General features: G+C 40.1%; 1 protein-coding gene across 1 annotated transcript; it reads right to left on the bottom strand.

The window, feature by feature from the left end:
• Positions 1-3,066: 3,066 nt before the first annotated feature.
• On the bottom strand, positions 3,067-11,245 carry LOC105023111 (tetraspanin-8). The gene is made up of 9 exons (XM_010892044.3): positions 10,893-11,245; positions 10,570-10,638; positions 9,247-9,342; positions 6,473-6,547; positions 5,724-5,819; positions 5,438-5,554; positions 5,093-5,140; positions 3,920-4,003; positions 3,067-3,800 (listed from the first exon to the last, which is right to left on the bottom strand). Exons 1-9 carry the CDS (start codon positions 10,950-10,952, stop codon positions 3,642-3,644), a joined length of 804 nt encoding a protein of 267 aa, XP_010890346.1. The 5' UTR covers positions 10,953-11,245; the 3' UTR covers positions 3,067-3,641.
• Between the last annotated feature and the right edge of the window lie 2,408 nt (positions 11,246-13,653).

Below are 13,653 nucleotides of genomic sequence, written 5' to 3'. Positions count from 1 at the left end.
TCCTGCTTAGATTCTCATCCTCCCAAAGGCTTCAAAGACAAGCTGCAGATTCTTCTGTCATCCACATGAAATATATTGTTGCTCATTATTCTAGTACAGTAAAGAGAAGCTGTTGACCTTTGTAGAGAATGTATGTGTATCAGAATCTCTGAAGAAGAAGAGGCTTTGGTCCAAATGAAGATTTAACACAAAGATTTATTAATAAAAATGATAAGTCAAAATACATGAATTACGCTGCAGCGGGCCTGAAAATAGATGTTTTAACCCTTAAGTCTCCACATCTGTTCGCCCAGATCTCCATCCGACTTTATTCCTCTAGCCCCAGTGGCGGTTACTTTTCACTCTCATGAGTAAAAACCATCCTTATTGGCTCTTCGTTGGCATGGTGACATGTTGGACGAATCTCGTTGGTTTCTTCGCTGTCCAATGAGGAAGGACATGCTCTAAACTCTGCCCCTTTGGGGTCATTTTCGGTTACAGATCAACAGATTCTTACAGGAATGAATATTCTATTGTCCTAACCTAGACTAGAACATCAGGGGGTTGGAGACAGAAGGGTTTTTCCGGCTGTATAGGAGGGGGTTTCCTTTGCATGTTAATTGTTGGGTTTTAATCCTATCTCTCATGAAAAGACAGGTGAAAAGTCAGAGTGAGAGTCAAAAGGCTGTCTTGACCTATTCTTCACAGAGACAAGGTGTGAGAATTACAACAGCATGATGGAGTTTTAAACCTTGATAGTTATTGTATTCAATCATATTTTCCTAACCTGGCTGCAGCATACAATTTAATAGAATAAAAACATAGAAATACATGGTTATTAAATCAGCATTATTTAAACTTTATTCATCTCAACTCCTTCACACACACAGAAATCCAAAGTCAGTACCTTATTGTCAGGGTTGGGCAGGTTACTTTTTAAATGTAATCGGGTACAGTTACAAGTTACCTGTCCCCATTTGTAATCAGATGCAATCGACAAGGTCCTAGGCGTTGCTAGGACCACAATACATTAGGGGCTTAGAGGCCTAAGGCCTAATGATGCCACTGTTGCGTACCTAGTCTATTACAATTGAAGTAATCCAACAAGTAATCATAAATGTTTTCAAAAGTATTTGTAATCCGATTTCAATATTTCTGGTAATGTAACGGATTAATAATTATATAATTGGTAACGTAACAGATTATAGTTACAGTTTTGTTGTAATACGTTACTCCCCAATTCTGCTTATTGTTCATCAGACTCTCTTTCTTAACAATTAAATGTGGAAAAATAAAAGACAAACAGACTGTTTAGAATAATAGTAATATGGGCCTTTAGGCCCAAGTGACCTGTTTAAATGTTTAACAAGAATGTGATTGTGTTCAGATAAATTTAAAAATACCTCTACAACACCCACACACAAATATTCACATATTCACACAGACACACACACACTTTCTTTTGGAGTTCCCCCTACTGAAGTGGACCAGAAATACCATGTTAGTCCATGGTGGTTTAGTGTGGGGGAAACTACTGTGAGTGTCTGTAGTGAGTGAGGATCTTATGTCAGTGTAAAGTCAACGCAAATGTACAGACAGACTGGTGAGAAAGAATAAATGGGTAATATCTCAGGCACTTGGGACAATTTTGGAGACCAACAATATTTTAAACATTGACTAAAAACCTTCCATGAAGATGTCTTCTGGTCATTCATGCTAGTGGTAGTGGCGGTATAGTGCAGGTCTATAGGACAAATCTTACAAATGGCCCATTTAATACTTGCTATTTCATACAAACTATAATTACATTTGCTCTTAAGATTTATATTTATCATAAGTAGCCTTCAAACAAAAAATGAATCTATATACTTGTTGACAGTATGTATTTGTTCTGGTCCCATGTAATTCAATAGTGAATATCTCTGTAATATCTATGCAATTTACAGGCGGTATACTATAGTTACCAGACAAATAAATTGTGACTAGAACTATGGAAGATCAACATCTTGGACTCATGCCAAATAAAAAAAGATTATCCTCCGACTACCGGTTGCATTAATTCTGTTTATGGATCACAAGTGGACAGAATCTAACATTACTGTCATACTCAAATTGGTTAGAGACTTCAATTTCAAACTACCATCACGTCTTCAAACCCAGTGAGGTTACCCTGTAGTGATGGCCATTCGAGGCGTTGTTTTAGCAGCAGCATATTATGCTGGCAGCACTCAGATTTTTCTTTATCACAATAAAAGTCATTATTGAAATGTATAAGGCAATACAGTTAACAATCTAGTCTGTGGAAAAGAATAACATTGGAAGGGACATTTAAACAAAACGTACAGACTAGTTTGTTAACTATAAAACCTCACATATTTCAATGATGGCTTTTATTTAATTTTTTTTATATCTGAGTTAGCACTGCTAGCATAACATCCTGCTGCTGGATGAACGGTAATGAAGCCTTCAATGGCCATCACTACACTGAGGTACAACAAGGCTGCTCAATCCTGGTCCTGGAGACCTACCATCCGCTAAGATTTCTCTCCAAACCCAGTTGTGACGAACCCGAATTAGCTTTTCATTCAGCACATTATAAAAGTCAGGTGCGCTAAATTAGGGTTGAATTATTCTCACCCCTTTCTCCAGATTGGAGGAAATACAAAAAGCAGATGCACAGACTGGAGTTTCAGTTTCCAACAACTGCCTAACCAACTTAACAAGTAAACAGAACAAAGGTGAAAGATTGTTTCTGCAAGTCAATTGATAATAAACACTAATTTCCAGAAAAAGAAACTTCCCATAACACAGGCCAATTCCATCAAACATGGGTCATTTAGAATATCCTAATTTATAATCCTCAAAAAAAAATATCTATTGATAAATATCATTAATGTATAGGTCAGGGCTGTTTCTTCAGAACAGTCATTAAAAGTTTCAAGTTCTAAAATACAATAGAGACAAACATAAAATACAGATGATTTATTGTTTGTTTGTTTAGGAGAGAACAAGACAGTTGGAATTTCATATAGAAATGTACAGTTAATAGCAAAAATATAAAATTTATTGCACATAACAGAAAAACAAAGTGGTACCAATAAAAACAAAGTGGGAAAATGTATTCACTCTCTACTGTACGTTGCGCCAAATGACAGCAATCTTAAAAGGAGCTAAATGAAAATATGGAAGATACTTTTACTTTGTGTCACTGAGGTACACTCAGGATATCCTCCCTTTACAATGCCCTGCCAGTTAATTACTGTTGGCAAATACAATATTACTAATAAACACCTGCATATTTATCATGGTTCTAAATCCTAAATGTCAAAGCAAATTAAACTAAGAATGTAGCATATTTTCAGAGGGGATTCATAGACAGTGAAAAAGCTAAGTAGCGCAACAGCAGAAACAAAGGAACAGTGTGAAGACTGTGTGGCACAGAAGATGTGAACAATAGAAATAGAATCACAAGAATTAAAATCTCTATTCAACCGTCTTCAGCGCTGTGGGAGTCAAAGTGTCTGGCAGACTTTTGCCATTCTAATTCTCCATGTGGACTACAGCAACAAGAATAATATCAACCACACTAGTTCACTAACCAGTAACGTAAATTATACCCTGAACCTAAGACCCAGCTGCAGTCTTCGGCTCATTGTAATGTTCTAGTTCTCAGGCTGGTTGTAGAGCTCACTGTATTTGGGAGGCGGAGACCAGATTTTCTGCTTGGAGGGCAACGAACTGACACTGAACACCACAGAAACCCCAGCAGTTGATCTCCTGAGCTGGGCCAACAGGATGGCTGACATCACTACTCCCAGGAGCTGGAGAACCAAAACAACAACACTCATTGAAACGACAATCAACAACAGCATCAGCGTGCGTGTTTCTGGAGGCCAGTGACTCTGCCACTCCACCACCGTTCACTGCACAGGGTACTCACAGCCAGGCTTGCTAATCCAAACAATACGCCAAAAATGATGTCGAAACCCTTGGACATGTAGTACTGAAGGATGGGGAAGCACGTCTGTAGGCCAGAGGCAAGACAACTATTAATTAAGATGTTCAGACACTGGAATAGGAGCAGCATTTCAGGCAGTTGTTTATTGGCTATGTGAGGGATTTTTCTGAGTTGCTTATAATCACACTTGTTATGAATATATCATTATGCATGTTTAGTTAATCACTTTATTAAATATTATTAATGTGAAATCCAGACACACTGACAGCGACTTCCCACATGATATACTCCACCCACACACTCGGCTGGACAGTGAGCTCTCATCATGATATGTACATCTTGACCCGGGGGTCACCATGAGTGGCCTCCCTAATATAGTATCCTCCTGTACACCGACAGTTATGACCGTAAAATGTATGACTCTGTTGAGTTCATTGGAAGGACGACCCAAAAATGAACCATGAGGTTGTCATGAGTAAGCAAGTCTTAATTAAGAACACTCAGGATGAAACAGAGAACAAGGGAGAGGGCCCCACCTCAGGGGACTCTAAGAATGGTCAGATGGCGGTATGGTATAAAAGCCATGGTCCCGGACTTAGAATTGGGGGTGTATCTGCAGAAGGACCTGGCTTTAATGTCTGTTATTCTTGTATGATTTTCATTAAAGTCTATTGGATTCACAAGTTCCTGAGTTGAAGTGCTTTTTGTTTCAGTCGTTGTGGACTTGGGTTCTCCACGACAGCTATCACGGAGACACCTTCCACCTGCTAAAAGTTCCAACCAGGAGATGACCAATGTGCCTCCATTAAAATGTAACCACGCTCAGGATTTATCCACTCGCTTGTGGTTACGAAAATTATAGCACACAACGATTTTGATTGGTTGACTGATGCATTATGACAAAAAAAAATAAACCACAACCTGATATTTCATCCGGACTGTATCTAGTAGAAATATTTCATTGTATGCGTTTACTTAATGTTTCAAATGTACTAGTAAAATGATTTTTATTTTAATGGTTGATAAATGCAATATGATCTGACGTTGCTGTATTGTGGATACAGTCTCATGTAAATGTTGATGATGACCTTATCTGACATGCCATTGGCGGTTAGAGGACATAAGGTTTAGACATGGATTAGTAGTAGGTCTAACCTGCTTGTAGATCAGCTTGTGAAATCCCATCAAAGGAAGGGCAAAATACTGAAAAACAGGTGGATGATTAGACATACACACACAATACGCAAAATCTTGGAAAACCAAAGTTGTCCAATGTCACACATCCAAATACGTCAAATGCAGTTTTCATAATTACATTTTTTAAATAACCACTGTGTATAATAAACCATTGTGTGTGTGTGTGTGTGTGAGAATCCACGCCAAGGCGCATTGAAGTTGTTCTAGCAGCTTGTAACACCTTACTGAGAAACCTGACGTAGGTATTTCCTTCAATTCATAAGCCGTGTCTGTATCTTTTTTGCGTTTTTGGTCTGAACTCACCCTGTCCTGAACATCCTGGCATTTGCCCGAAATCTCATCATCTACAGCCTGACAGAGGCAGGAGTCTGGGATCTTGGGGCCCCATTCGGTGTAACTGAACAGCCCACAGCATTTTAACTGGAAAAACACACCCGAAAACAATCAGTCAGTGTCCAGAAAATTCCCATGACACGTTTAAAAACAGAAACCGGTTGAACTACCAGGTCAAACACTTTCTTATGGCAGCTCTTCAGTCAACAATGATATGCTATTATAATGTACAGGTGAGTTGAAAATAGATCCATACCGAACGCTGAATACTCTGAGCCAACTCCCTGATATCAGGGGAGGCTGTGTACAGAGGCGGCGCAGCACGGAGCTTCTCTTCAAACTCCTGCTCTACCTGCAAACAAACATGTTCAACATTTAAACTCAAACATGAACATACAGATGGATATACTATGACTAGGTTACCTCAGGTGGATATACTATGACTAGGTTACCTCAGGTGGATATACTATGACTAGGTTACCTCAGGTGGATATACTATGACTAGGTTACCTCAGGTGGATATACTATGACTAGGTTACCTCAGGTGGATATACTATGACTAGGTTACCTCAGGTGGATATACTATGACTAGGTTACCTCAGGTGGATATACTATGACTAGGTTACCTCAGGTGGATATACTATGACTAGGTTACCTCAGGTGGATATACTATGACTAGGTTACCTCAGGTGGATATACTATGACTAGGTTACCTCAGGTGGATATACTATGACTAGGTTACCTCAGGTGGATATACTATGACTAGGTTACCTCAGAAAACCCAGACTTGCTTGTGCTCTTGCCAATTCCAACTATAATGTTGTTATTGTCAAGCCAGTCATGGTACAAAGAGCACAAAGCAAGATATCACAAACAGACTACTTGTTAAGTTACATTAACTGAATAAAATATTATATACAACACCTCAGAACTCAGAACAGGAAACATAATACAACAGATAGTACATACAGTAAAATGATATTTGTACTGTTATGCAAACAATACCTGGGGACGATAAATGGCTGCAGGAACAGTAAGAAGCAGGAGTCCAAAGCAGGCTACACAACAGGCTGCCAGAAACTAGAGGGAGATACAGAGAGAGTGAGAAAAGGAGAGGGAAAGAGAGAGAAAAAAAGAGAGAGAATGAGAAAAAGAGAGAGAGAAACAGAGAGAGAAGGTGGGTGGGAAAAGTGTTTCAAAACAATCAGAACACGTCCCAAATGACCCAATCGCCTCCAGAATCAACCGCACTCCTTTCAACCAGAGCTCTGTTCCCTGGACAAAGGTACCGCCTTGCATGGGACAGGAGTGAGATGGGAAGTGTGAGGGAGTGCGTTATAAACAAGAATGCGTTATTATCTCACACTTTATGAATATACTAATATGTAATTCACATGCACAGATGAGTTCATAAACAGTATAATCATTAATGCATGATGTTCGCATCTTGTCTTGGGAACAATCAAGAGAGTATCACCAGCACACCATCATGTCAGCAGCGCACTATCATGTGCCTTGACGTTAATGGCCCTATTCTGTATTGACCTGTGGAGTGACCCGAACTGGAACCACCAGTGTGTCATAATTTATTGGTTTGAACGGTGGGACGAAAGGGATTAATAAAACCCGCCCAAGGGATTAATAAAAAAGGATGGTCAGAATACTTCATGTAGGATGTTCCTGTATAAAGTTCTAAGCCATGGCCCAGATCTCAGAACTTTGGTTGTATCTGAAGAAGATCCTGGCTTTTGTGATTGTCATTGTTCTAGGATTGCCATTAAAAGTCTACTGGATTCATAAGTTCCTGAGTCGTTGCACTTTCCCATGACATTGTTTGTCACAAGGTAGTTTGGTCGTTGCCTTTGAAAATGCAAAATTTGGGTGCTGTAGATATGCTAATACAATCGCCCTGGTGGTTGCAGTAGGTATACCACTGGAACATGGGCTGGAGTTATCTCTCCTACAACTTAGTTGCGCAGCTTATCCCCTAGTGGGCAAACCAATTTAGTTAGGCATGTGCCAAGAAACTTCAGGGTATTCTAAATTCATAATAGCCATTTAAAGAATTTGAGAGCTGTGCTCTGTAAGACAAATGTGTCACTGGGTTACATGGTTTATAATTCCAATTATAATTAACATTTTCACTTTGTTGTTTTTGATGAATATACAGGATGCAACTCCATATTGAATGGATTCTAGATCCATCCCTATTACCAATTCTCTATTTTTACATGTCCGTCCCAAAATTATGGCCAGTGTGTGCTCAGGATGGCGCCTCCTGTGGCCATATTCGCCATGATTCTGCTTTCACTCATGGTGTTGCTTTCCGTTGACTTAATGAAGTGAAAGCAGGGGGGATGTATGATATGATAACTGATTATGATTGGAAAGAGTTGAGCTTAGGGCTCAAAGCAAATCAAATTGGTACTTAAAAGGAGTTGCATGAACATTTCGGTTTTTTTCTTGGCTTCACATTCCATTTCCAGATGAATCTTAGACAGCAAGATACCCAAATATTGGTCATTGATACTCGTCTTTTTGTGAAGTTGCTTAATAGTCATAATTACAACAACTCTCCGGATATGTTTAATAGCGCCATATTCCTTTTCAAAGGTAGAAACTGTCACTAGTACATTCATTGGAGTCGAGTGTTGTGTTACGTTCAGGATATGTTGGGTTGTTGCTATGATGTTGACGCATGAATCATGATATGGACCAAGGGGAGACTTTGATTGTTTAAAGGGTTTATTGGGAATTAATTATGCATTTCATTAATATGTCATGTTAGGTCTGTTTCTGTTGGACACTGGTTAGACTGATAGTAGCCTGGGACTTGATGTGGTTGGTAAAGATTGATCATGATGGTCAGTACGATTGCAGTACCATACAGCGCTATGTGTCAGGGCAAGCTGTGTCCATCGCATCTTATTTTCATTTAAGGAATAATAAAGCCTCATAGGCCAGATAATCCTTTTCATTATTTTTCTTTATAGTTTTTTTTAACAGAAGTGTTTGGACCTTTTCAGTTCATTAGGAATTGGATTGTACTTATATTTTGTTAGTTTAATCAACATGTAATGATTAGTTATCACATGTTTGAAGGGGGGACTGATAGGAAATGGGCATGAAAACTTAACACAACACACATGTGCTGACTAACTCTGAAGGAAGGACCGTAAATAGGACGTGTTGCCTGTTACTGATGGCCCCCACACATCCTGTCCATACATTCTGTCCATACCTCCTGTTAGGAGTTGCCCATGTGACTGACATAGGATATATGGATAGGTCCATTGACCATAGGTTGGAACATACCATACAAGGGTCTGTTGTAGGATAAACCTTTCTTATTGGAGGGTATTGGAATGTGTAAGGGTTGGTTATGACCACTGGCCACCTCCTATGTATTCTGGCATAAAAGACAGTGTTGCCTCTGTAATTATGGAAGAGATAGAAATGAGAAATGAAAGGACAACATCATAGACTCATGCTGAATAAAGATGGCTCTCCCCTGACTTCCGGTTGCATTTATTTTGTTCATGGCTCAAACTTGGACAGAATCTAACACCCACGACAGGGGTCCTTTTAGACACGCATGGATGGTTGCATCATTTGCAACACACTCACCACGCGGTTCATTCGACACTCCAGAGTTTCACGTGGCATCATGGCGGCTACAAGACGACGGAGCCACCTGAGGTTAAGAACTAAACAACGTGCACATCGCCCCCGGTTACATGAACTCACAGACGTCCAAATGGCAGCGGTGTACTACTCACCAAAATCAGGGGGATGCTCTTCTCTCTGTGCGCGCCATAAGCCCCGAGAAGAGACAAGGCTGTGGTGGCACCTCCCACCACGAAGACGAGGGTTAACTGAAAACACATGTAAAGTAGACCCAGCGTCACTAACCTGACAGGCATACGGCAACTTTATGACGTCATTCTGATGGTGGTCGAGACGTCAGAACGGCGTCAGAAAGACGCGCTCCTGCTGGGAAAGGACCATACGCGTGATCTTGGAAGGCCTCAGGGCTTGTTTACATCACGCTACATTCTCCGAGACGAATCCCAGGGGACTCGAAAGGCTGCATAATTTTGTTGTGTGAACATACTATGATATTGACAGCTCGGGGACATCTTAAACATGCATGTGTGAATTGAAATGCAAGCGTTTGATTCTCTCTCTTAATGTAACGAAGCCCAAGGCAGCAGGAAGTGTCTGTGGATATCAGGTAATCTGTTTCCATGCCAGTGGTGAAGCAGGCTTCCATAGCGAAATGTTAAAAGCACTTGGGCTATTTTATGAACTTATCACCAGGCTATCATGAAGCAACCGCTCCAAGTTGTCCTTGGTGACACATCATTCTTCTATGGGAATTACCCATTTTTCTTTTGATTTTAGTACAGAGTACAAAAAAATATTTCACAATACAATCTTGTGTATACCATCAAGCCTAGCCTAAGCAGTTAACCTGAAAATACAAAAGACAAGCTAACAAGCTAATATTCTAAAACCGAATTTGTATGTTACGCTACGAAAGGGTTTAGAGCGGCGGTCTCAGGGTCACTGATAAGGAAATTATAGTCAAATAAAATACGTTTGATTGGTTCTTGTAAAAGGGGATGGTGGGTGTGGGGAAACGCAAACGAAATGTAGTTTACTTCCGTGTTGTTTTCTAAAGTAACCTTGACCACAGTGCAGTGGAGACTAGTTTTAACCTAACCTCTTTTCGATTTCCTACTCCAGCCTTAACCTCAGTACGGTGTCGCCTAACCTCATGACGAAGCCACAGCATTAAACTGGGCTAAAATCACCCTAAACTGGGCTAAAATCACCCTAAACTGGGGGGTTTTCTAATTAGCCAGGAAGGCCATGTTCTATGGATCGTTTGCCACGACCGCAAACGTATCCACTACAAATGATTATACACATTTGGTATGAAATCATTCAAAACACCCATATTAGAAAAAAATACAGTCTGACCACGCACTCAGTTTGAATTCAAAAGGCTCTGGTCTAGTGCGTCATGTGCTCGACTTCTGAATTCTTTATTCCCAAACACGACGAAACGCAGTAGATCAGAGCTATCTCCCACTTACCTCGGTAATTTCTTTTTGGTAGAATAAATGCCACACCAGGCCCAGGCTTGCTACCACACCACCGACAATCTGAAAAAATAAAAAGGAAAAACACACCATATTTTCTTAAAATAACAATTTGCTAAATAATTAGTTTTACAGCAATAAAACGAAGTTGCATTAAAGAGGTAGCCTTTGTTACAAGCAAATGTAGGTCATGCATTGGATTGTAAAACTGGGAAACATGCATAAACAATGTTATATATATTTAAAACATTCTTCGGACAGGGGGCATTTGGTTGTTGTGCTAGCTCAAAAATAACGGTTTAACATAAGTTCGTTACCGCAAACAGAAGGTTGAAGAAGATGAAAATCCGTTTGAGACAGTTCTTAGGTTTTGCCATTTCTGTGCGATTTAGAAATCCAACAAACAACTTCTGGGAAGACCTGTTAAGGTTTGTTACTGGTAGTAACCTAAGTAGGGGCGGAGCGAGAAAAACGTGTGTCTAAAACAAGACCCACGGACAGGGTTAGTAGCGAGATGTTAGTAGTACAAAGATAGCCAGATGGTGAGAATCACTTGCTATGATGCGTTTCGTCCATTTCTCAGGTATTCCATTAATTCTGGGGGATTGCAAAACATGGACGCCTTCTTAAATACAACATAAATATATTGTTTCTGAAGATAAATCACTGGGAGTTTAATGCATTCAATGGTACCTTGATTACTTCCAATACAAGACATTGTGTACGAATGATTATACAGTGTACCATACAAATTAGTTGTATGAGTGATTAACATACTGATCCATTCATCAATCGTGTGAATATACTCTGGACAGATCCTTCTCGAATCTTCCATCAACGTTTCACAACCCTCTGGGGCAACTACTCATCATTACACAGCATATTCTCTGAAGTCAAGGATTCTTTGATCTATGAGCTCACTCGTTTTCCTAAGGCTTTCAAAGACAAGTCACATGTCATTCTGACATCCACATGAATATATTGTTGCTTATTAGTAACATCAGCACATAGAAATCCAAACTGTGTACCTTATTCTTCATCAGTCTACAAGTGATCACATGAGACATTCTATCTATATTCATCAGGTAAACATTTTATGGGGATATCCCTGGATAGTAATGTGAGTGTCTAAAGCGAGTATAAGGAGATTACAAGTCAATACAAAACGAACCGGCGAGAAAGTTTAAATGGAAATGTGTCAGACACTAGGAATCATTTTGTAGGAGTAGATTATTTGAAACATTAATTAAAAACATTAACTGTAGATTTCTTACTGGTCATTTTTGCTTGCTTTTATACTAGTAGTACCGTACAAGTCGTACATATTACCCCTTTAAATTTGCGGTTTCCTTTTCGCAATGGAGACTTCTACCACCAGAGGGCTTGCAATTCCACCCCATTGTGGAACGCCTCCCGCTTCAGAGCCACTGAGCATGGCTTACTATCGATATAGATCACCACATGCAGACCTGTACAGTGACCCATGGTGGCCCAACACAACAACATCACTAAAGCAAACAAAAGTTGAAAACACAACATTAGCAAAGGAAACAAAAGTTAACTCATAATTTCCATTGATGTCGCTATGTTGTGCATTAATATTGTTGTGTTGTTAACTTTTGATTGCTTCGCTAATGTAGTTAGCGTAAACTTTGGCTCTCCAGAGAAGCCAGGCAATGTACACATTGACCCACAAAATGAAACAGAGGTGATCTTCCTAATATTTAGTTAAATGTATGACCATACACATTTAAAATCTGACTTTGATTAACTACAATCTTTGTTTGAGTAATAAAGCAATGAGCGATCACAGGCAAATGAAAAAGGGCAATCATTGGTTTATTTCCCCTTTGCCATACTTTACATAACATTATGACCACCTGTCTAATATTGTGTAGGTCCCCCTTTTGCTCCATAGTCCAGTTCTGATGCTCACGTGCCCATTGTAGATGCTTTCGGTAGTGGACAGGGGTCTGCATGGGCACCCTGACTGGTCTGCGGCAACGCAGCCCCATATGCAACAAACTGCGATGCACTGTGTGTTCTCACACTTTTCTATCAGAACCAGCATTAACCTTTTCAGCAATTTGAGCTACAGTAGCTCATCTGTTGGATCGGACATCATGGGCCAGCCTTCACTCCCCACGGGCATCATTGGTCCTTGATCCTGTCGCCAGTCCATGATCCTGTTAGGTGGTATTTGCCACACACCCCGATGACCTAACCGTCTGGTCATATACCCGGATCACGCACGCCATTCCTGCACCTCCTGGACCTGAACGGATTTTGCTCAGGAGGAGTCAAGAAAAAGATAAGTGAGCGCCAGTGCGTATAGTTGTGTGTGTTTCTCTCCCTCCTCTCTCTCGCGCACACCTCTTGCACTCTCTCCCTCTTCCCCCGCTTTCTCTTTTACCCCCCCCCCCCCCCACACACACACACACACACTCTCCCTCTCGCTCAGAAAGCAGAGGGCTGTGTGTTTTGACAGAAGTAGGTCAGCACAGCTCAGCTTTGGAGGATGTGTTGTACCTACACTAAGCTTCACTTGTTTGGAAGACCGGGTCTGTACAGAACTGTAGCACCTCTCCTAGCCACTGTGTTTCTAAATGGTACTCCATTTCCTATTTTGTGAACAACCATTCATAGTCTCCATAATAGTGTACAGGATGTCATTTGGGGAGCAAATCAAGATTTTGTATGAATAAAAAAAAGGGTGGTTGTGATTCCTCCTCTCAGTTCACACTAAGCTTGTGGTTTGTGGTTTTTGGTTTGTGTTCATTTGGAGAATTGTAATAAGTAACACTTATTTCCCCAGATTAATCACTGGGTTATTTGAAGGCAGGAAGGAAACCACTACATAAAAATAGGTCAGTGTCTTTTCATCTTTCGTAGTGGTATGCATTAAAATGATAGCCTTTCTTTCCATACGATATATAGTCAATCACATTGGGATTTTACATATTGAGTTATTATTATGCTATAGCCATCCTAACTCCAACTACCGGGACCAATGTGAGCGAACTCAAACAAAAATCTTACGTAATTATATATATTTCTTTTATGAAAAACGACAGATTT

The sequence above is a fragment of the Esox lucius genome, chromosome 18, assembly GCF_011004845.1.
Source record: "Esox lucius isolate fEsoLuc1 chromosome 18, fEsoLuc1.pri, whole genome shotgun sequence".
NCBI classification, from domain to species: Eukaryota; Metazoa; Chordata; class Actinopteri; order Esociformes; family Esocidae; genus Esox; species Esox lucius.
The sequence above is the reverse complement of the archived record's forward strand: the minus strand, read 5'-3'. Positions and strand labels throughout refer to the sequence as shown.